General features: G+C 37.6%; 1 protein-coding gene across 7 annotated transcripts in view; it reads left to right on the top strand.

Moving 5' to 3' along the window:
• ldb2a (LIM domain binding 2a) overlaps positions 1-21,902 on the top strand; it is a 115,964-nt gene that overhangs the window by 67,107 nt on the left and 26,955 nt on the right. For all 7 annotated transcript variants that reach the window (XM_070550254.1, XM_070550248.1, XM_070550253.1 and 4 more), the window contains exons 3-4: positions 9,504-9,676; positions 21,357-21,479. In XM_070550254.1, the coding sequence (XP_070406355.1) occupies positions 9,504-9,676; positions 21,357-21,479 (296 nt within the window). The remainder of the gene's footprint in view (positions 1-9,503; positions 9,677-21,356; positions 21,480-21,902) is intronic.

Below are 21,902 nucleotides of genomic sequence, written 5' to 3'. Positions count from 1 at the left end.
TACCACAATGTCTTATGTGAGTTCATGGATAAGCAAATGCCAGTGGTTAGGGTTTTTTTAACCACAAAAATTAGTTTGAGTTTACAAGAGTACAGATGTTTGTTTCGACCAAATTGCCCATTGGCCTGTCAAGAAGGAACATTGCCATCATTGAACTGTGCGCAAGGATCTCAAAACTGATATGCAGTGACTGTGAAAACTGTGCCTCATGTTCTTTTGTTTCAAACTGAATCTAGTTCTGACATGCAACAAATAAAGAAAAAAAAACTTGTTAAATGTAGCTGTGCGGTTGATTTATTTACCTAACTTTAAAATAGTTTACATAGGCAGTGTTTGTTATTGTGATTTTTTAAAATGATATGCCTAAAGCCCAATGGGTCAAATTTGACCCAAATCCTAAATCAGGGAATAAAGGGTTCATATTGAAAAAGTGGATATTTTGGTGTTCAGTGAACTTATATAAGTCATTTAATGCATAGTTCATGATTTTCCAAAGAAGACAATGGTTCTTGGGTTCTCCAGGGTTATTCAAAAAGCATCTCATCTATCCTCTAATTAACATGTTTTGTTAGAATTTAGGCCAGGCGGATTTTTTTCTCATCACAGAGCAGCACAATTGTTCTTACTTTGTTTTTGAGAGTAACCTCTTTTGTCAAGTTAACTTGCAGAATACATATATATTTTTTTCTTTTCAAATAGTCATTAATACATTTAATTTAATTGAAGCTGATAGTCAGTGAACATTTAGTTGGATTATAACTGCATTACAACTAATATTTATAAATTGCAACATTTATCAATCAATATAAAACTTTTTGAACAATCAGTTAAAACATGACAGTCAAAATATGTGAAGGTTTACTGCTATTTGAATTTTTACTTTCTGCTTTATTCAAACATCTACATATCATGCTGTAGATTTTAAATCTACTGTGTTTTGTAGATAATAGATACTTTTTATCTCTGAGACTTGGCTCTGCTTTTCAGTACATCATTAGATGTACTTTTACTTGGCAAAATCAGAAATATCATAACATAATATATTACACAGATCACATCCTTATTCCTTAGAGCCAGAGTCTAACTGGGCTTTAGCTGTTGTTGATGAACTACAAGCAGGTTTTGCAAAGAAGTTTTCAAGATGTCTGAAAACTTTTGAAATAGTTTCACATTTCTTTGAGTAAGAATTTTGAGTCAATATTTTTCAACAAAATAGGTAAAGTAATTGCAGGGATCTCGCTCTCTTCTTAACGTAGATTCTACGAGTCAGGAAGTGCAAGAACTGAGACGTCTTTGGGTTTATTTGGTGGTCAAAGTTTTCACAAAATTTTCTATATACTTCCATTTTTTCAGATATTTATGTGTCTTCAACTAAATGCCAGCTAGTTTAGACACTTCCAGTAATTCCATTTAAAACATCCCACAGCTGATAGGTTAGGTCTGATTAGGCAAAGACAACCACAACCATGAACAAGAAATCTGGCTAAAATAATTCACCTATTGATGAAAATCTACCTCACTATTTAATGCTACCTTGCTCTGTTTCATTCAGATATACCATCTATCTGAAAACAATCTACAAACAAAAGGTCCACATTTGCTTCTACATATTTGATAGCTTAATAAACAAAATTATCAGTTTTGTTGTTTAAATCATTCCAATTATTTTTTTAGTTTATATTTTCTTAACCTATATATTTAAATCCAAACGCTATCTTCTTAGAAAGCCCCCAAACTACGTTTGTGTCCATCTATACATTTTCTGAGAAGAAATGCTCTTCTACGCTTGAAATGATACAGAACTTTCCTGCATGGCTACCAGTGCATGCTTATCTAACACCAGGTCTCCGTGAGCTACACACACTGACTTTTATTAGGACAGTTTGCTTGAGAAGACGCAACCAGAATTCCTACATGGTTTGGTGAGATGTGCAGGGAGTAGATCTGAGAATCACTCGAGTGACCTACCTTATATTTCTCTGTCTCACCTTTTTGCTGTTTCTCCCTCCTTCAGCGGATCTTCCTCCCCTCATTGACAAGCACTTATTATTTTTATCTTTTTTCCTGCTTCCCTCTCACTGTATCTCTTTCGTTCCTTTACTCATTTTCTCAGTCCCAATCCCTCCAAGTCCCCCCCTCCACACACCTCCTCCTCTTTATCCAACCTCCCCCCCACTCCCCCCCATCTCCTCAGAGCTCCTTCGCATTAGCAGTCAGCTCCACTCCTAGACATACTTTGTTTTTCAACCATGGTAGAGACCAAGTAAGGGAGACTGCAAGATACAGAGAGAGAGAGCAAAGTGAAAGAGCATCATTTACACAGTCATCTACGCTGCACACTCCCCCCTCCCCCCTCTTTCTCTGCTCACGATGCCAAACATTTTATGTGTTATTTAGTCATGCCTGACTTTATTGAATTTAAAAACAACATGTCACGGGTCCACCATCCTCTGTATCCTCTGCTTCCACACGCAACCACTCACATCGTCCTCGTCTCATAGGCCAACCTGGTCTGACCACAAGAGCCTCTCGAGTCTGGATCTTTGGGGACATTTTACTTCTAAATGAAGTTTTATTCTTGGGCCTGACTCCCCACCAACTCTACTCCCCTCCTAACCAGCCGTCACCCTTAGGGAAAACGAGAGAGGGCATACTTCTACCCAACAGAGAGTTTACTCTAAGATGGATTATTTCTGCTCGAAATCAAATCAAAAATGTGCTTCTGGCTAATGTAGCCACCCCCAGAATTTTCTTATGCTGCCCACCACCAGTGTTCTAATGGTGAAGATTTGACAGGCAGAACAATGGAAACTTGTTCCACTGGGTTAGAATTCAGAAGTTAAAGAAAATCCCAACATGTTATACTTTGTATAGACCTGGATCATTCTTATTTGGTTTTTGTTATTTAACAGTGCATGTGTCTCAGGATTTACAGCAGGTTACTATTTCTTACAAGGCTCGGACACATGTTTGGGGTTAAAATCTTAAGGAGCTCTTCCCAAGAAAACTTGGTGACAGTGTGTATTTTCCCTGGCGATAGGGGGCAGTACATCATTGCAAGCAAAAAGTATTTTTGTGTTCGAGCCAGACCTTACTAACGGGTGGCCATTGGGGTCAAAACTCCCTGTCAACACAACCTCCAGCATAATGAAAAGCACGTCCGACTCCCTTTCATCACTGGCAATGAATGAAGAGATGGTATAAAGCAGCCAATATTTTTCAATACTGGGCATCATTTAATTCATTTTAAACATTTTGTGTCATGTTCTGTGTCCCTCTGTCCCCAGCCTCCTCCTGTTCTCCTCCAGGTTCTCCTGCTTAGTTCTTTCCCCATTTAGTTTATTGGATGCACCTGCCTTCCCTCCAGATCTCACTCACACCTGTCACCTGTTCCTCTGATCACCTCCCTCTGTGTTTAAAAGCCCTGTCTTGTCCCTCAGTGTTTGTCGGTCCATTGTGAGTCAGCGGTGCTGTGTTCCCTCGTCATGTTCTAGGCTTTATGCTCATTATTGAGCTTTTGTTTTTTGGCTTCCTGATTTTCAGTTTTCTGGATTTGACTTCTGCATCTCTAAGTTATTTTTGTTGCCACCTTAATTAAAGGATTTTACCTTTTTCAACTGCTCTTGCCTCGAGTCATTCTGGGCTTCTGTGCTTTGGGTCCTACCTCCTTCTGCTCAGTGTGACATTTTGATGGATATTTTCAGAGATTAAAATCTGCACATTGTTACATTAATGAAATATATTTCTATTAACACTAGTTATCATATAAAAACCAACAAAGGTGCTTCACTTATTTGAAAAAAATTTTACAATTAAATAAAGTAAAATGTCATAAGGTGGCCAGTTAAAATTTTCTAAAACAGATTCTGATGTGTTTAAAAGTGGGTGAATGTGTTCCCTGGCTTAGAACACTGGTAGCTCCTAAACTGTGTTTTAAGAATAAGGGTTCTGAAAACTGACGACATTAATATAGAATTTTCCATTCACACACACACACACACACACATATATATATATATATATATATATATATATATATATATATATATATATAAAGAACCATACTGGAAACAAATGTTTTTCATAAACTGTGAAAAAATTTTTTGCTAGAACTATATTCCAATTTGAAAATTAAGAATACATTATTCAGGCATGTCTCATATTATTGGTTTACCATTAATATCGGCCGATCTTGGCATTAAAATTTAATATTGAAAAATTTTATCGGTTTTCAGTCTTATAACACAACTTTATATACCGTACACACTTCAGCTACTCCTCCTTTAATGTGTAAAAATGTGACAGATGTGGGGTAAAGTTTGAGATATTTTAGTTTCTTTGGCATGACTTGTGAAGTCGAAATTTGCCCTGTGTAGTGAACATATGCTTGTAGCGTGTAGCTACGCAGCATGTAGCTATGTGTAGCTAGCCAGCTAACAAACAATTAAAACAAAAATCCTCACTCAAGGCTTGCTTTTCTTATTTAAAGATCCTTATGAATGTTTTTAATACATTTTAATACACACATCTTAGCGTCATGCTAGGTGAGATTGAGATTCTGCTGCAATGGAGACTAAATAAATTTGGCACTTTTCCTACTACTAACTTAAAAGTTATTGTCATTTTGCACAGAAAGGTTTGGTAGTGGATGCATGCATAATAGGAGGTATGTGATGTTAGTGACCGATAATGTTTTAGTTTTTCTTTTTTTATGAGAGAGAGAGAGACAGCAATTATTCACATCGTTTTAAATTGATAACAGAATTTGAGTTGACAATATCAGTATCTCGGCTATTGGTAAAAAAGCCAAACATTGAGCATCCGTAATATCAAAATAACTTTAGATGATTAAACACCCTTAAAATATTAGTTAATTTGTTTTCCCAAATAAGCTACAATAATCACAATATACTGTAAGGTCAAAGAAAAATTACTTTCCCGGTAAAAACTATAGAAGAACTCCTGGTTTTAGAGCTTGGATTTACCCAAGATTCAGATCTAAATTTATTCCTGTATGAATCAGCTGTCTGAGGTCATTCCGATGAAGCAGTAGGATCCTTCTCTATAAAACTAAATTTGCTCTCTCTCTTGCAAAAATGCTTCATCAAAGTTCAGATTTTTATATGTAATATAATTCAACAGTAGTCTCTATATTTTTGTAGGTTGGAAAGTGTTGCTGATTTCTTTCCATCCTTGATATTTAGCCCTGGTTTCATAATAATGTTGCCCTTTTTAGTGAATCTTAATGATGTTTGCATCTTCAAAATAAAATCAAATCTATGGAAGTTTTCTTTTTTGTGAGATTTTTATTTTTATACAAGGGAACATTAACAGTTTGCTGGAGGAGAATAATCATCAGCTATGGATGGAGCAGATGCTGGTTCAGATTCCTGGTGTATTTGATAAGTAGCTGCCCTTAAGCAAGTCAATTTGTTCAAGTGGAACTGTCCGGTGATGTTTGGATGAAACTGGTGTTTGCAGAGCGCCTCTCAGGCATGCACTATAGGAGTGTGTAGCTGGGCGGTGCTGAAAACAAGAGTTGGAGTTCAGCAGAAACCTTGTAGCTATAGAGAAGTAAAAGTGGGAGAAGAAGGCTCTTTAAGAATATGTTGCCAAGATGTTATTCTTGGATCTGTACATCTGCTCAACAAGTAATTGCAACTGCAGCAGTGAGCTCTGTAGCAACCAGAGGAAGCTGTAGGTTATTTTCTTCTTCCAAGTGAAAGCTGTTCGATGCAGATGCTCTCTGTGGGTGGTGTGCAGATGCATAATCTACATATTTATTTGTGCACCAGACAATCTTGTTTCATGTTCTAAATAAAATACATCATTATACCATTTTAAAAATATTCTTTTATGGTTTACTTCACAGAAAAAAGCAATATTGTGCAAAGTTATTTTTGATTTTGAAGATTGCTTAATAGCCTGTGTGTGTGTGTGTGTGTGTGTGTGTGTGTGTGTGTCTTCTCTGAAATTATAAATGAATACTCTTGAGATTTTAAACTGATGTTTGTATTTTTAAATGTTTAAAAGTCCCCTAAAAGCATAAAGCAGTTGAGTTCTTTTTTTGTGTAAACAGACTTAATAAACCCTTACTGTCTTCACCAACCACCATGTTGTCAGGACTTCTTACCATGTGTAATGCATGTACCTGTATGTTCTGAAAGAATATATTATGTTAATTTATTATTGATTTTTCATTAGATAAAATAAAAAAATGTTGACATACTTTCTGTGTTCGCCAGATGCAGGAAAAAGTGTGTCCCTCTAAACCAGCCAAAGTCATTGTGGTTTCATAAACCACATATGTGCGAGCGAGTGTGTGTGTGTGTGAGTTTGAGTGTGTAGCCATTTCTCAATTCATTGTTTTTTCCATGTTCTCTGATATAATAAACATAATATTTGGAGATTTAGAACTGATGTGAGAATTATTATTTTATTTGGGTTTTGCATGTACACTTTATTGCCTGTTTTGTCTATTCAGAGAAGGCTAAGTTGACTTTGCTGTATAAAAAAGGCTTGTGCGTAGTTTTCTGGGCGCTCATGGTTTATACATCAGACAACATGGGCCTTTTTTTACATATGTTTGTGGAGAAATGTCATTGTAACATACATTTAGATGTTAGTGTTGCAGAAATGAAAACAATTTGAGAATTAAACAAGTATTGCTTTAAAAAGTCTTTATGTAAAAAGTCTATCATTTTAAACCTTTCATTTTAATCAGTGTGCATTTTACATATTTCATAAACTGAGAAAGGAATTGACAAAGATATGCCAAACAGTTCAGAAATCCATTTTCTTTTCATGTCTTCCCAAAACATCCTTGGTGTAATGGGAAATGTAAGCTTCAAACATCATATCATCTGTCCTTTTACTCAAAGCCAGCTAACACAGAGAAGACAGAGAGCAGACAAAGCCTGAGGACTACGAAACACTGAAGATGCTCTCCCCCTCCCCAACTCCTCCTCCAGTTCTCGCTCCTCGTCTCTTCAGGTTTCTGCAGAAAGTTTGCTCTGCAGAAGCTGTCTATCTCAATAAGTCAGTTTAATACTAAACTAAGTCATGAAAACTAATTATTATTCAGAAAGTCTGTGAAAATACCCTGCACTTGTCTTTGCAGACCCACCAATATGAGAACTATTCAAAGCTTAATATAAAACAAATCATCTTCTCTTGGGAGATTTCAGAGATCTAAAGTACACGATTCTATCTGATCATCTTTAATCTTCTCATATGTTGTTAGGTTTGAGGTTGCACTTTTTAATTTGAAATTTTATTTTACACTTTTGAATAAAAAATCCCAGACTAAACTATAAAAAAACTATAACAATTGTAAAACCAGCTCACGATTCAGGGGACAAGACCATTTAAGAAGAGAAAATAGTTTCTATAAATTTACATTTATTGTGTCTACTGCATTAAAATTCATAAGTGACCTCAATTAGAGGGGCATCTGCTGCTTGATTTACATATTTAAATGACAGATCATTCAGATGTCTTATAATTACTAACGCGCTTCAAAAATATTTCACTGATTTGGCTGTGATTATAGTTCAGTGTCAGTGAAAACATGTCCTGCCTTTAATGAGCCCAGAATGCTCAGCAGTCTGATTTTTTAAATTACATTTATTTGTTCTGAAATTATTTCGCCCGACCATTCAAGCAGGCTGAGAAAGGCTGAGACTCACCTTTTGATTCCAGAATAACAAATAACCAGGTAGCAGAAGTGATCATTCAAGTTCTTGGAATTATTGAGGGTGATATAAAAGTAGTGACTGAGTGAAAAAGAAAATTTGCGATCTCAGGTATTCTATTTCTTTCACTGGAACACCTAATCAGTTCAAGCTTTCTAAATGCTTTCTTTTTTCTTACTGTCTTGTGTTGATTGTTTAATCTGAAATCCTACTGAGCTGCTTCACCGCTGTACTTTTTTCTCTCCTGTCATATCAGTTTATGGACATTTTCATTTCTTATATTCTGACTTGGAAGTTGGCTTATAGACTCTTGTGTCCAGGTTGATTATTTACTGTATGTTAAAAATAATTATCTACAAAACAGCCACGGTTTTTATGAAAGCATTGCTGGATTATTATTAGGGATGTAAGAAAATATTTATATGGCAATATATGGTGATTTTTTTTCCCTGCAATAATAATAATGATATTCAAAAGCAACGTATCAAATTTTTAGAAGAATTTACCTGCAAGTATTTGTGTATTTTCCTTTTCTTTTTGTGCAATTCAAGCGCCGACCGCTAGTCGCTAATATTGTCTTGCTGAATGTATCGCAATATAAATGTTGTATTGTCTCCCCGTATCATGATACGTATCATATCGCCATTGGATAGATAGCTATGTTGTGATTTAAATTAGGCATTTTGATTTTATATTTTATTAAAGCAACATCCTGCTTAAGCCCCTTGTGTGTAGGCAGCCCAGAATTCAGATCAGTTTCATGAAGTAAACTATGTTGAATACCTGAGACAGCCCAGTCCATCTGCCTCTCTGAAGTCCTTTAAAAGATCAGAATTTATCTTGTTTGTTTAATATGTTAGCAAACAGGTGTGGTGTAAAAATAGCACCCTAACTTGTGGTGGTTCAGTACTGGCGTTCTGCCAGGCCAGCTGCATCCTGCTGTTTTCGGTATTTTTTCCAAATCAAACTAATTGTCTCTCTGCTTCAGTTCTGCACTTAAAAACAGGCGTAAGATCGAGATTCTCATCTGTCTGATGGCAAGAAAAAAAACAGGCCAAATTATTCCTTCAAGGTTTGAAGGTAGTGTTATTCTTGTCATGGAGTTTAACAACATACCGGCAAACACATAAAGCAGGAATCAGAGCTATGGTCATTTTAGGACGCATGTGTTTCAGATAGACTTTTAAGATCATTAGCAGGCTCCATCAGTACAGCAGGTAATACAATCTTAAGTCCACTCAGGGAGCTTTTAGTCTTGAAGACCATGCTGACTAAAACCATCAGACTCTGGATTTCAGGTTTTGTTTTGTTCAAAATGCAACACACGCACACACACACACACACACACACACACACACACACATATATATATATATATATATATATATATATATATATATAAATCTGACCTAAACATTTGAATTTTATTATTTTTACCACATAATTCTGCATATCATCTAGCATGTGCTCTATAAAAAAACTGGTATTTATTCAGAATTTTCCTAATTTATTCCTGGTGTGAGAAATTAATGGGGACAAAAGCTCCATGTTACACCCCAAACGTGGGGAAAAAAAAAGAAAAACTGTCCATACATTTTCTGTCAGTGTTTGATTTTTGGAATTTTGTGCCTAAAATGAGCTGTTTCAACAAGTTCCCATTTGTGAGGTCACAAATCAACATAGAACCACCTTTCAACTGGAGTAGAGCTGTTGCTGCTACTTATTTAATCTAATCTAATCTCTGAATTATTTCGTGTTTCAGTTCCTTCAGTGTCTAACTCCTCTCTCCTTTCTTTTTCTCTGCCACAGCAATCGGCCGCACGCTGATACCCCGTTATTTCAGCACGGTGTATGAGGGTGGCGTCACTGAGCTCCACTACATCCTCAAACACTCTAAGGAGTCCTTCCACAATTCCTGCATCACCCTGGACTGTGATCAGTGCACCATGGTCACCCAGCACGGGAAGCCAATGTTTACAAAGGTAACACCTGACCCCTGCGCTTCTCCCACCATAAATAATTGATCACAGGCTATGATAATGGCCAGATAAAGTGTTAAACTGGTCAAAGATCAAACACATTTAAACACTTTGATCCCCTTTTTCTCCACTGTCTTTAATCTTGTCTCTGTAAATCCTACTCAGTAGTTTTACTGTTATATATTTAGAGAAAGTGATTTAATTCATTAGAAAACCCTGTACCATCTGCTTCACATGTCTAAAATCTAAAATGACTGCTCATGTTACCTGAAAAAGAGAATATTTATTAACATCTGGAACAACGTAGTTAACCTTGCATATCAAGTTGTGATTAAATTAGTTTTTTTTAAGTTTGGTTCATTTCCATTTATGTTAAAACATAGCTAGACGAGACTTTAGATGCTAAATGCACCCAAAAGGTTAGCGTGCCAATCGACTTGTGTATATATATATTCCTTTTGGCCAAATTTTAACTAAGGTTTATTTATTTATTGTTTACCACTCATTTGCATTTACTCTCCTCCCTATCAGAATCTTGGCCTCAGCCTGGCCCTTACAGCATTCCTCACATTAAAGATACAAACTGATTCTTAAGCCTACCAGTGCTCCAGTCACAGCTATACAGACTGAAGTAAGACGTTTGAGAGCACGGTTTAAGTTGTAGTCTAAGGGACGTGCAGATGGAAGCAATAAAAGTAGAGAAAACACTGATTGTTCAGGTAAGAAAATCCAAACCTGACAGAGAGGTCCTCTGAAAGCAATAAAGCTGAGCTCATCAGCTTTTGTCTTTGGGGACAGAGTCCCCCTGTGTGGTGAAGTGAATATCTGCCTTCCCCACCGTCTGATCTGGATGGCTCGCTGACTCTTAGTGTTCTTCTGCTGACTGTCTAAATGAATCTGAGGCCAGATACCTTGTCAGCACTGAGCAGCCGAGCTACAGGGATTCCATGTTCCCTGTACCATGAACCTTTAGCCGAAGCACCAGACCAGATTGTTCTGACATTAAACGGCTATACACCCTCTTGTTTCAACAGTCTGCAGTTAGTCTTCAGTGTGCGTGCGTGTCTGCTTGCGCGTTCGTGCGTGCGTGCGTGCGTGTGTGTGTGCGTGTGTGTGTGTGTGTCTGAGACCTGCCAAAGACTGTGAGGCTGCAAAGTGAAAACAGATAAATAAAGAAGTGGTAGAAAAGACCAGTGTTATAATTATTCATTTATTGATTTCTTTATGTTACAGCATTATTTAGCAATTTTCTGTTAAGGGATTTCACAAAATCATCATATAGATTAGTCATGTCCAAAGTGTGGCCCGGGGGCCATTTACGGGCGTTCTAGTGATGATCACTGTGATAGATGTAGATCAACAATTTTTGCACTTTCTTGTGTTCAGATTTGAATAATATGTCTATTTTAAGCCTTTTTGGACAGTATAAATATAAACGTAAGCTATTTTAAAGCTTAAAACATCACAGTTTTCTGGTCCACGGGGAATTATAATTTGACTATGACCATCATTTAGAAAGGTTTGGACACCCCTGATTTAGATCCATGATTTGCTCATATGACTTAACACGGGCAGCTCATTAATGGAAGCAGCTAGGTACATCTCTAAAAATTAATTATTGTGGCACTTTAGCTCTGGCAACTTATGTAGGCGTGTTTTGGTGCATAATGCCTCCAGTAACAAGTCAATCTTTGTGTGAAATGTGAGATTAAAAAAATAGGAAGAACACAGGACCTACTGAATATTTTTGGTATCTGGAAAATTTGCTAAAAAAAGTTAGAATAGTTTTGCACTCATGAGCCTGTTTTGATTACCAACAGTATTTGATGAATTTTAAATCAAAGGACTGATTAAAAATGAGATAATTTTACTCAAGTTTCTGGTTTGTAATTTGGCTGTTTGACACTAGACCAGCATCTCCAGCAGCAATTTGGAGCTCCAGTGAATAGCTTCCTTCCACCTACACCTCTCTTTTTTATTCCACATGACCTGTGTGCAATTATCAATGCTGTGACATTTTAATTCCAACTGTCAGAGAAGGTTTTTTTTTTTTAGTTCTGTAGGACTGGACCATTATAGAGGATGTGGGAGGTTTTTACTGTATGTGAACACGTTTTTGCACAGGGTGTTATGAAAAGTAAACAAGTACGGTGGATGAGGCTGTTCTCGTTATGCGGTTAATAAGTTGAAATAGAATAAATCCACTGATACAAATAAGGACTCTTTTTAAAAACAACAGAGATAAAAAACAAATAACACAGTACAGGAGTCAGATATTAACTGTACAAAATAGGAGCAGAGCGAGCAGGGGCTGGTCAACAAAAAGCTAAATTTGATGCTTGCAGCCCTGCCCTCTTTTCATCTTCACCTAAATTGGATGAGAAGAATTAATTCATTAGAAAAAAAAAATTCCAATAACAGAGCGTGTTCTGTCTGAGCTCCCAGCAGCAGCGAGCCTGCAGCTCTGGAGGCCCGAATCTCAATCAGCTCTGCCTCGCCTCGCTTTCCTCAACCCCCCCATACACACACGCACCTCGCTCATCCTCCTCCTCCCTGACTCGCTGGCTCTCTCCTCCACCGCGCTCTCTCATCCCCCCACCTTCTCCACCCCTGCTCCCTTGAGATGTGCACACACACACACACACACACACACACACACACACACACACACACACACACACACGCATCCTTCATCCCCAGAGAAATCATCCCCAGCTCCCGACTTGAGATCTTGCTCTGCTTCTCTTTCGCTCTGCCTCTGCCTGTCTCATTCTGTTCCTGTCTGTCTTTCAGAAAGTCTGATTCTTTCCATTTTTTCCCAATATTCTGGTTTACCAAAAGTTGTTTTACAGTTTATTTCTTGTTTTTTTTCTAACTACACAGTAACCACAACTGTAACTGATTAAACAAGAAAGGATTATAAGCTCAAATACAAACAGAAATCTGCATCATTTGTTGCATTCAAACCGCTCTACTGTAATTACTGACTACACTCAAACCAGTGACTTAGTGGTTAATGATTTGTTCCTCAGGACACTGGTGTCACACCAGCTCCAACAGGTAACAAACTACCTGTGTAACCAGAGTTAGAATGAAAAAAACAAAGCTATAAGTCATTTAAAACAATGATTATTGCTAATTGTCTTAGTTGTTTGAGAATTTATAGACTGCTAATGTAAGTATTAATTTAGTCTTATTGAGTTAATTCTTTATTTTAAGGTGGTGTAGATTCATTGCAGAGTCTTTTTCCATGCAGTAACTTTGAAGCGTAAATATATCTGAAACTGCCCACTGTTTTGCTCTGATAGTCACAGTTTTAGAACACTGTGCCTCTGGACAATACAGTTTTAGTGTCACCATGAAAACATGGAAAAAGTCTGCACCACTCATCTGTGGTATGCACTGGGAGGATTGTTTAGACTCTAAATCAGAGCTAAAACCCTACTTAGATGTATGGCAAGCCGAATGAGCATTTATTCTGATATCCGGAAATCAGGCGGAATTGTCATGAACATGTAAGCCATTTCTGTCCACTGGTTAACTAGTGAGCCATGTTTGTGTCAACTAGTTAACTACTGAGAATCAAAATGTGCACACTAGTTAACTAGTGACAGCAGAAATGCGCACTAGTTAACTAGTGAACACATTAAGGCTTCACTAGTCAACTAGTTGACACAAAAACGTCTTACTATTTAACAAGAAAACGCCAAAATGCATACCAGTCAGCTAGCTGAAGGTGTTTGTGTCTCACTAGTTAACTAGTGAGGGTCAAAATGTGCACACTAGTTAACTAGTGGGAGACAGAAATGTGCACTAGTTAACTAGTGAACATATTTGGGCTCCACTAGTAAACTAGCTGACACAAAAATGGCTCACTAGTTAACTAGTAAAAGCCAAAATGCATACCAGTCAGCTAGCTGAAGGTATTTGTGTCTCACTAGTTAACTAGTGAGGGTCAAAATGTGCACAGTAGTTAACTAGGGGGAGAAAGAAATGTGCACTAGTTAACTAGTGAACATATTTGGCTTAACTAGTTAACTAGATGGCAGAAAACAAGAGAGAAGTTGGGCCTTACTAGTTAACTAGTTGACATTAGGCTGTCACTAGTTAACTAGTTGACACAAACATGGCTCACTAGTTAACTAGTGGACAGAAATGGCTTACATGTTCATGACAATTCTGCCTCATATCCGGATATCAGAATAAATGCTCATTCGGCTTGTCTTAAAGAGCTTATTCTGAATCTTACAAACATTTTAGATTTGTGCTGTGATTGGCCACAATTGACTGATGTAGGACTTGGTAAATTGAGTGCTTTAAGAGCTTAATATATTACCTCTACTTATGACCAATAAGCTGTGATATTCTATATAAATATAGAATATCAACCTGCTTGGTCTTTGTATGTTTAATCAGAAGATTCTAGGATTCTTTGTTTTATTCAGGGATTGTAAACACTTTGTTTTGATTCATGAAAGAGTCAGGTTTGTAAAAGAAAGATGTATTTCCCAAACAATTAAAACATGACAAGTTAACTAATATTTACTGTGATGGATGAATATAGATGGAGGAGATGTGGTATATGGTGCCTATGTGTGAATATGGTTATCAGAACCTCCGTATCTAGGAAAGTTGAGTTCTGGGTGTAAAAGAATTTGGTTTGCATTAAGCTATGAAGTTGATTATTATCAAAAAGCATCAGAAATCAATCACACTGTGTTCTACCTCACCCTTCTTGGAGACCCTCTTCACGGATCTGAAGGTCATCAAGGTTGGATGACCTCTGAGCACCCAGGTCCAGTAGATTGGCCACAGCGCTGACTTCTCCAGTCCAGAGATGCTGCCAGGCACACAGATTGGATGGAACCATTTGTGTCTAGACTCTTAGGGAGTCGGAACAAAATCAGTTTTGTTCTGCAGGAACTGTTTGCTGTGTCAGCTTTGCAACAACCTTGACAGTGTGTCAAAGGCTGCTTCTTAGTTAGAGAGACTTTGCTACGGATGGCCGTTTCCGTAGCTTCCTCTAGAACTGTAGAACTGGAACACTGACTGATAAGAGCTGGAACTCGAACTGCTGAATCACCAGAGTGATTCTGTTTTAATATTGTCATGTTATGATTTGTGTGGCCAATCGGAGGTTGACATGTTGAGGAATGTTACCAAGACAACCTCAGAAAGCACGCCTTCTCAGCTCTGATCTGGGGTAAAGAAATATCTATGTGTCACGCGTTTGACTTAACTTTAAATTGTCCTTGTGTGAGTGTAGATAGTGATGGCCTTGTCATATCCACATTACTGATCCATATATAAATCAATGTAATAATAACAACATTCATTTCAAACTTCAGTCATTCATGCACAGATTAATGAAAGCATTTCATTACATTATAATTATTATAAGTGACAATAAACAAATGTTTATTTAATGATTATTTAACTTATACGTTTTAAATGTTCACATTATATTTAAGAATTCATTCTTTGATTAAGCAACTAATCCGAGCTGCGAGTGTTCCTCATTCAGAGGCATGAAGAATCCTGTAGGACGTTAAGGGAAGCGTGAGGCCTTGAGGAGGGAACATCATTGTTGACAATTCGTTATCATGTGTTCAGAGCTGCAGAGAGGCTCTGAACTACAGCTGATGGGATGAAGGCAGGCAGATTAAAGGAAACACTTGCAGACTCATGTCTCCATGTCGGCCAGATATTGAAGGGTCAAACTGTACTTAAAAACTGACCATTACTGAACATTACACTAATAGTGTCCATGCTCTCTGACTCCACAGAAAAATACATAGATGTTTTTCATTGTTATATCAATACTTGATTTTAATGGTTAACTATAAACCTGAACTGAGTTTAAATATGCTCAATTTAGTTGTTTTTTTAGCTCCTTTTCCCCTCTGAATTCACGTGATTCTTTATATAGCAGGGTGTTCCAGGCTAACAAGAGGGTGGAGCTACTTAGAGTAGGTGATGTTTGCTAAGCACAGGTGGAAAATGTGTGCAGGGCTCACAAGGCTGAGAGGTGTTGACAAGGTGACACAGGGTGCCAATTTGAGCAAAATCTCCCAACCTCCCAGCCGCCCCCAGTTTCTCAGCACCTCCATTCAGCTCCCAGCAGGCCTTGCTTTCTCTGACCAGTATGCATTAGCTCCGAGGCCTTAGTTCTAGTTGCTGGTGCCCAGCTGGGTTTTCTGCATGCTGGGAGGCAAGTGAAGAACAAAAGGCGACAGTGTGACACAGTGATCTTGGCTCAAGCAAATTTAATATATGAATTTCTTTTTTCGTAAAAACTAGGAGAGACTGACATCCTTGACGTGTTTTTGCCATTCTTTTATTCCAATTGAATTAAGTTTGTTGTAAAGGTTTAGTGAGTTGATTATGTTTGTTAATTGGTCCTTTGCAAAAGTAACTAGGCACAACTCAGTACATCACTTCAAACTGATTCTGATAAGGACTCTGTAATATACAGGAAACATTATTTCTGATTGGCTTAATTAACTGACCTGAATTGGAATGTTTATTATGTGAAGTGCCTTGAGACGACTCTTGTCGTGATTTGGCGCTATATAAATAGAATAGAATTGAATTGAATTAAATTGAATTAAATTGAATTAAAATAGTCTAGGCAGTTAAAAAACTTACATTTCAGTTTTTGATCATAATGATTGATGTTTTTGATGTGAAAAACACAATGATTGTTTTGCATTTTAGTTTTACTGTACAAACACGCGCTTCTGTTGTTACCTGCTGAAGGACGTGCTCTTCCACGCCTTCTGAAAGCTAAACTTCCACATGTGATGTGATGGTGTTTTAAAAAGTCAGCACAAATCATTTATTCATTCATTTTCTGACTCAGTAGGGTTGCAGGGAGCTGGTGCCTAACACCCTGGACAATCTACCAGTCTATCATACAACTAGTGACACTACCTCTCACCTAGGAAATAACAGAATCATCAGTTAACCTGACAGGCGTGTTTTTGGTCTGTAGGAGGAAACCAGTGTTCGTAAGAAAACAGCATGTGCATAAGGAGAGCATGTTACACAGAGAAGGGCTTCAGCCAGGATTCAAACATACGACGTTCTTACTGTTAGGCAACAGTGCCTCCAACTGTGCCACCGTGCAGCCTAAAAGTTAAAGTCCCACAAGTTGTCACACTGGTGTGTGAAACATTTTCTCCTCATTTGACCCATCCCCTGGGGGAGCGATGAGCTGCAGCAGTGGCTGTGCTTGGGAACTAGTTGGTGGTTTAACCCACCAATCCAACCCCTAAAGCTGAGTGTCAAGCAGGGAGGCATTGGGTCCCATTTTTTGAAAGTCTTTGGTATGACCCGACTTTGGATTTGAAACAAATATGTGTTTTCTACTTTCTGTGACAACCCGTATGTGTTTTGTGGTGCAACATTGTGCATTTTCTTATACAGTTCTTTTTCAGGCATTGACACTCCTGAAAAAAGTATTTGTTTTTGGGTCATCTAGACTTCCAGGGCTATTCTCTGTGTATATAGCAGTCTTGTCCATCCATGTTTTGACATGTCCTTATGACTTATTAAGTTTTAAAAAATCAGTAGTTGATATTCACATGTTTTACTCCATCTCAAAATGTCTCAAAAATAGTTATCTGAAACATTTCTTATCCTAAATTCTGCATTTTTACGGTGATCCACACTATCATATAAGAGTCTTGTTCTTTTTTAGATTACAGGGAGTTACACTAATGTGTACTTTATTTTCACGCTACTGTTTTTGTCTCTTGTTCTTGTTCTCATGATTATTTAGTCTCTTTAGTATGTCATAATGTGCTTATTTCATTGCATCTTACCTGTGCAATGTTTTTAACTTCTGTGAATTGGACTAAGAGTCCGAAATAAAGAATACTTGATTATCCCATTGTGATAAAAAATCTTTTTGTTTCACATTTTAAATTGTCACAAATTTTAATCACCACTGAATAGTGCAACTCTGCCACCCGCTGACTTAAATCAGTGTTTACAGTCTCATTAAAATTTGAACTTTTGGTAGTGTTTCCCCAACTCACGAGTAATTGTGGTAGGTAACCGGGATTGTCCCCCCATAACTGAGCAATCCAAGATCATGGGAATACAAATATGAGGGCTGCACTTCCTCTTAATATCAAAACTCTGAACCATCAGTGGAATAGTGTTGTTTCTCTGTCTTAGACAGTACCATCCTTCTTCTTAAAGCATGGTTTCATTCATTACCTAATTCATTTGAACTGTTCATGAAAGAGTCTAATTATTGTACTTCTTCTAAAGTGTCAGCTGATTTTTTATCATTTCCTTTAATCAATCATAGTTTTGCTCCATCCATCCATACATTCTCTATACCCACTTGTTCACGCAGGGTCAGCGGGGGCTGGAGTCTGTCTCCAGCAATCTCCGGTCAAGCAGGCAAGGTACACCCTGGGCAGGTTGCCAGTCCATCGCAGGGCATAGTTTTACCAAATGTTAAACTGTTCAAAACTAGTAAGGCATTCATTTGCCATTAGACTGAAAATGTGGTAACAAGCTAGACATAAAGTAGCAAAAATGTCCTCCCTAAAACCTCATGATGAGCAGCATCTTTCTCAATGCAGCTGCAGCATTATGGGGCACAAACAGATGAGATTTATGATAAATGACCCACACCTCTATAGCGCCTTTCAGAAAACCCCAAAGCACTTTACACTACGGTGTATCATTCATCCATTCTCACACACATTCACACACTGGTGATAATGAGCTACAAAGTAGCCACAGCTGCCCTTGGGCACACTGGCAGCGGCAAATCAGAGTCAAATCTACTTTTGGTTATGCTTATAAATGGTTAGAAAAGCTCATGATATTACATTTAATGGCCTGCAGCGTCTCTGTTAATTGATTGTCAGGTTGAGGTACAGTATTGAATAGTGCCTCAGCTGCAGGACACTGTTATTCTTTCTTGTTCTTTGGAGCCCGAGATCTCAGCCCCGTTGTGTGGAAGATTTATGACCCTGCTCCTAAATCAATGGGGGCACTCTGTGAGGGGCTGTGCTGTTTAATGGAACATTTTTTAATTCATAGGGATTTTCTTCCTTTTTACTTTCATAAGAGAACACCATTTAGCTAAAAATAATGGCTACAGCCACTAGGAGAAATATTAGGTTTAGCTAACAGACTTCCACGGTGAAGAAATAACTAGCTTTTATGATTGAATCGTCTCCTAAAAAAGGAGCAAGCTTGGCGCCTTTTATTTTTTATTTTTATTTTATTTTTTTCGTCTTTGCATCAGCACTTTGCAGAGAAATTCCTGCACATGCATTACACTTGGCACTTAAAGGGGATTTTTTTCGTCTGGTTCTGATTTTGGCAATTTTCTTTATCAGTTACCAAGAAGCAGAAAGCTTAAAGAGAGAAATAGGAGCAATACTGGAAGCAATGCTTATAGGACACAGTTGGCTCTGTGGGAGAAGGAATCAATAGTGCATTGTTGTTTCACTGTAGGCAATAGACCTGGGAAGCATCACAAGACACTGGCTTACAAGTGAATACAATTCAAAGTTTTTCATCGCTTGTGGGTAAAAAACATTACTATGAAAACAACATGTACATAAATGATGCAAAGAATTAATTGTTGTTTTTATGCATGCCTTAATATTTTGTGTTTTAATAGAAGTCATCAGCTAGGGGGCAGAAAACCAATCCAGCACATAATTACAAGGATGCAGTTTGGTTCAAAGGAAGAAAGCAAACAGAAAAAAATAACTACATTGCTGTGTGTTTTTATTTTATTTTATTTTTCACATTATAAACTACAATATTGCCACAACATCCAAATGCAAATGTGCATCATTATTCTTTTATTTATAAGAGTACTTTTGAAGTATTATGAAGTTTGCAGCTTTTCAATTTGAAATTAATTTAAGTAGGTTGTTGTCCAATCCAGAAAAATTCAACTCGCCAAAAGGCTCTAAAACACTTTTAGCTTTGTGGCAAAAAATGGTTTATTGAGTCTTTAAAATGCGTATTTTGCCAGAGAAGTAAACACATTTAATTAAACATTTAAATATAGTTTATCTAAAACATTAAATTGTGTCACATTTGCAGCTACAAGTTGATTAAAACTACACAAACATGTTTGCTTAAAACTCTTTGCGGAATCATTAAAAAGTGTGTTAATTTCCAATAAAAGGATTTTTAAACATGGTGAAGCTGCTTTTAGCTACTAAGCTGCACACAAATGGAATCAGCCTCCACACGACCTCAAATGTGCCCGTCTGTAGTAAGTTTTAAATCCAAATAGAAAACGTTCATGTATTCATTAGCCGTTGAATGAATGTTTCTTTTACTGTAGCTTTGCACTGTAACTACTCACCCTTTAACTATTTTTTTCTTAAACTCAAAGTTAATTGTTTTTTTTTATTGTGCTGTCAAAATATTTTTTATGTTAATGCTACTCCTGTTAATAGAAAGCACATTGAATTGCCTCTGTTTATTAAATCCTGATCACAGTATTCCCATTTTGTATTGATTTTTGACTATTTTTGTTGTTTTTGTTAGTCTTATTTGAGGACATAGAGCAACATAGGGGGAAACAAAACACAAAACCTAGTTCATTTTCTGTAAACAAATAATAAAGTCACGTGTATGCATAGAAAACATAATGAGAACATAAATAAGCATATTTTGTGTATGTGCTTTTATTCCAGTTTGAATCTGCATGTAACTTTGTGTGTGTTTTACATATTTTTTATGTTTCATTACTTATTTTATTGCTAAGGTGTTATGGTTCATCCCATAGTGAAATATTTAATTGTAAATTAAAATTTTTTTTCTTTTGGTTTAACATTTCAGCAAATATTCTACTGGAGGAGTTCCTGGTTGAGACGGTGAAGATATGTGTTCAGCATTTTTTTAAGCTTTCCTTTTTCTAAATGAGTGTGTTGGCATGTGAGGAGCAGAGGTAGTGGGTTGGGATTGGGGGTAGGGGTGAGAAGGGGGAGGTTTGTGGTGGTGGGGTGAGGGGGAGGAGGGGAGTGGGGGTTCAGTATGGCCGCTAGCCTCTTTCTTGTTGATCCTCAGGAGACCATCTGCGCTGGGGGCATTGATTAGAGTGTGTCTGGTGGGATTACATCTTTGCTGTTGCCATGCCAACTAATCAGCTGATTTTTTCCCCCCTTCTCTGTCTGTCTCTCCATTTCTCTCTCTCTCTCTCTCTCTCCCATCTCTTTGCCTGGTTGTCACAGCAACGGAATACGGGGGAAGCGTTAGAGCCTCGGCAAGCACTGGATTCAGCTAAAGGGGCGAAAAACAGTTTTTTTCCCCCTCACTGTTTCCCCTGCTCTGCCTCTCTCCATCTCCTCCTAATTGGCAACTCTCTCTGACCTGAAGTTCTTTTGTCTCTGGCGTAAACCCACCCCTCTCCACATTACATTTATTTTTGCGTTTTAGAAGCCCAAGGACAGAGCAAATATTGAGAACGTAATAGCTTGTTTCATGCTACAAAGTCCTTGAAATGTGGCAAAACACTTCCAGCATTTATACCAAAATTATATCAGAGCGATGAACACTAAATGTTATTATTTATGTTTTTCTGGTTACATTAGCTGAGAGCTTTTTGTCAGCTGGTTAAAGACTTGTAAGAGCGCTATCAGGCTGAGGAGGAATGAGAAGTAACGCCGAGTGTGTGATCTTTGTCCAGGTTTGTACAGAGGGTCGTTTGATACTGGAGTTTGCCTTCGATGATCTGATGAGGATCAAGACGTGGCACTTTACCATCCGGCAGTACAGAGAGCTCATCCCCCGCAGCATCCTGGCCATGCACGTAAGCTCGGCATCATCAACATGCTACAGAAAACCACATCCGCCCACACTTTAAGACTACCAGGGAGCATTTCTGCACCATACTGAGACACACTTAGTTTTATTATTACATTTAAAAGCAAACAAATCAGTCAAAAAAGGTTTGTCTAAACCTTTAAAAACAAGATAGATAAAAGTCATGTTTCCCCTTTAGGAGTTCCAGGACACTTCTGAGAGGGAGAAAAGTGAAGAGTAGATAGGATGGCTCTTTCCTCTCATTCGTATCAACGCACAAACTCAGTCCTTTCAGGATTTTGCTATGTCATCAGCATATTGCCACTACTTCGGCAGTGAGCGATGACACTGATCAGGTGTCCACAGACATGAAACACCAAGTTCACTTGTTTTTAAAATACATTTGCAGTGATCTTTAGTATAAATGAAT

Source organism: Nothobranchius furzeri, chromosome 1 (genome assembly GCF_043380555.1).
Source record: "Nothobranchius furzeri strain GRZ-AD chromosome 1, NfurGRZ-RIMD1, whole genome shotgun sequence".
In the NCBI taxonomy this organism is placed as follows: Eukaryota; Metazoa; Chordata; class Actinopteri; order Cyprinodontiformes; family Nothobranchiidae; genus Nothobranchius; species Nothobranchius furzeri.
The sequence above is the reverse complement of the archived record's forward strand: the minus strand, read 5'-3'. Positions and strand labels throughout refer to the sequence as shown.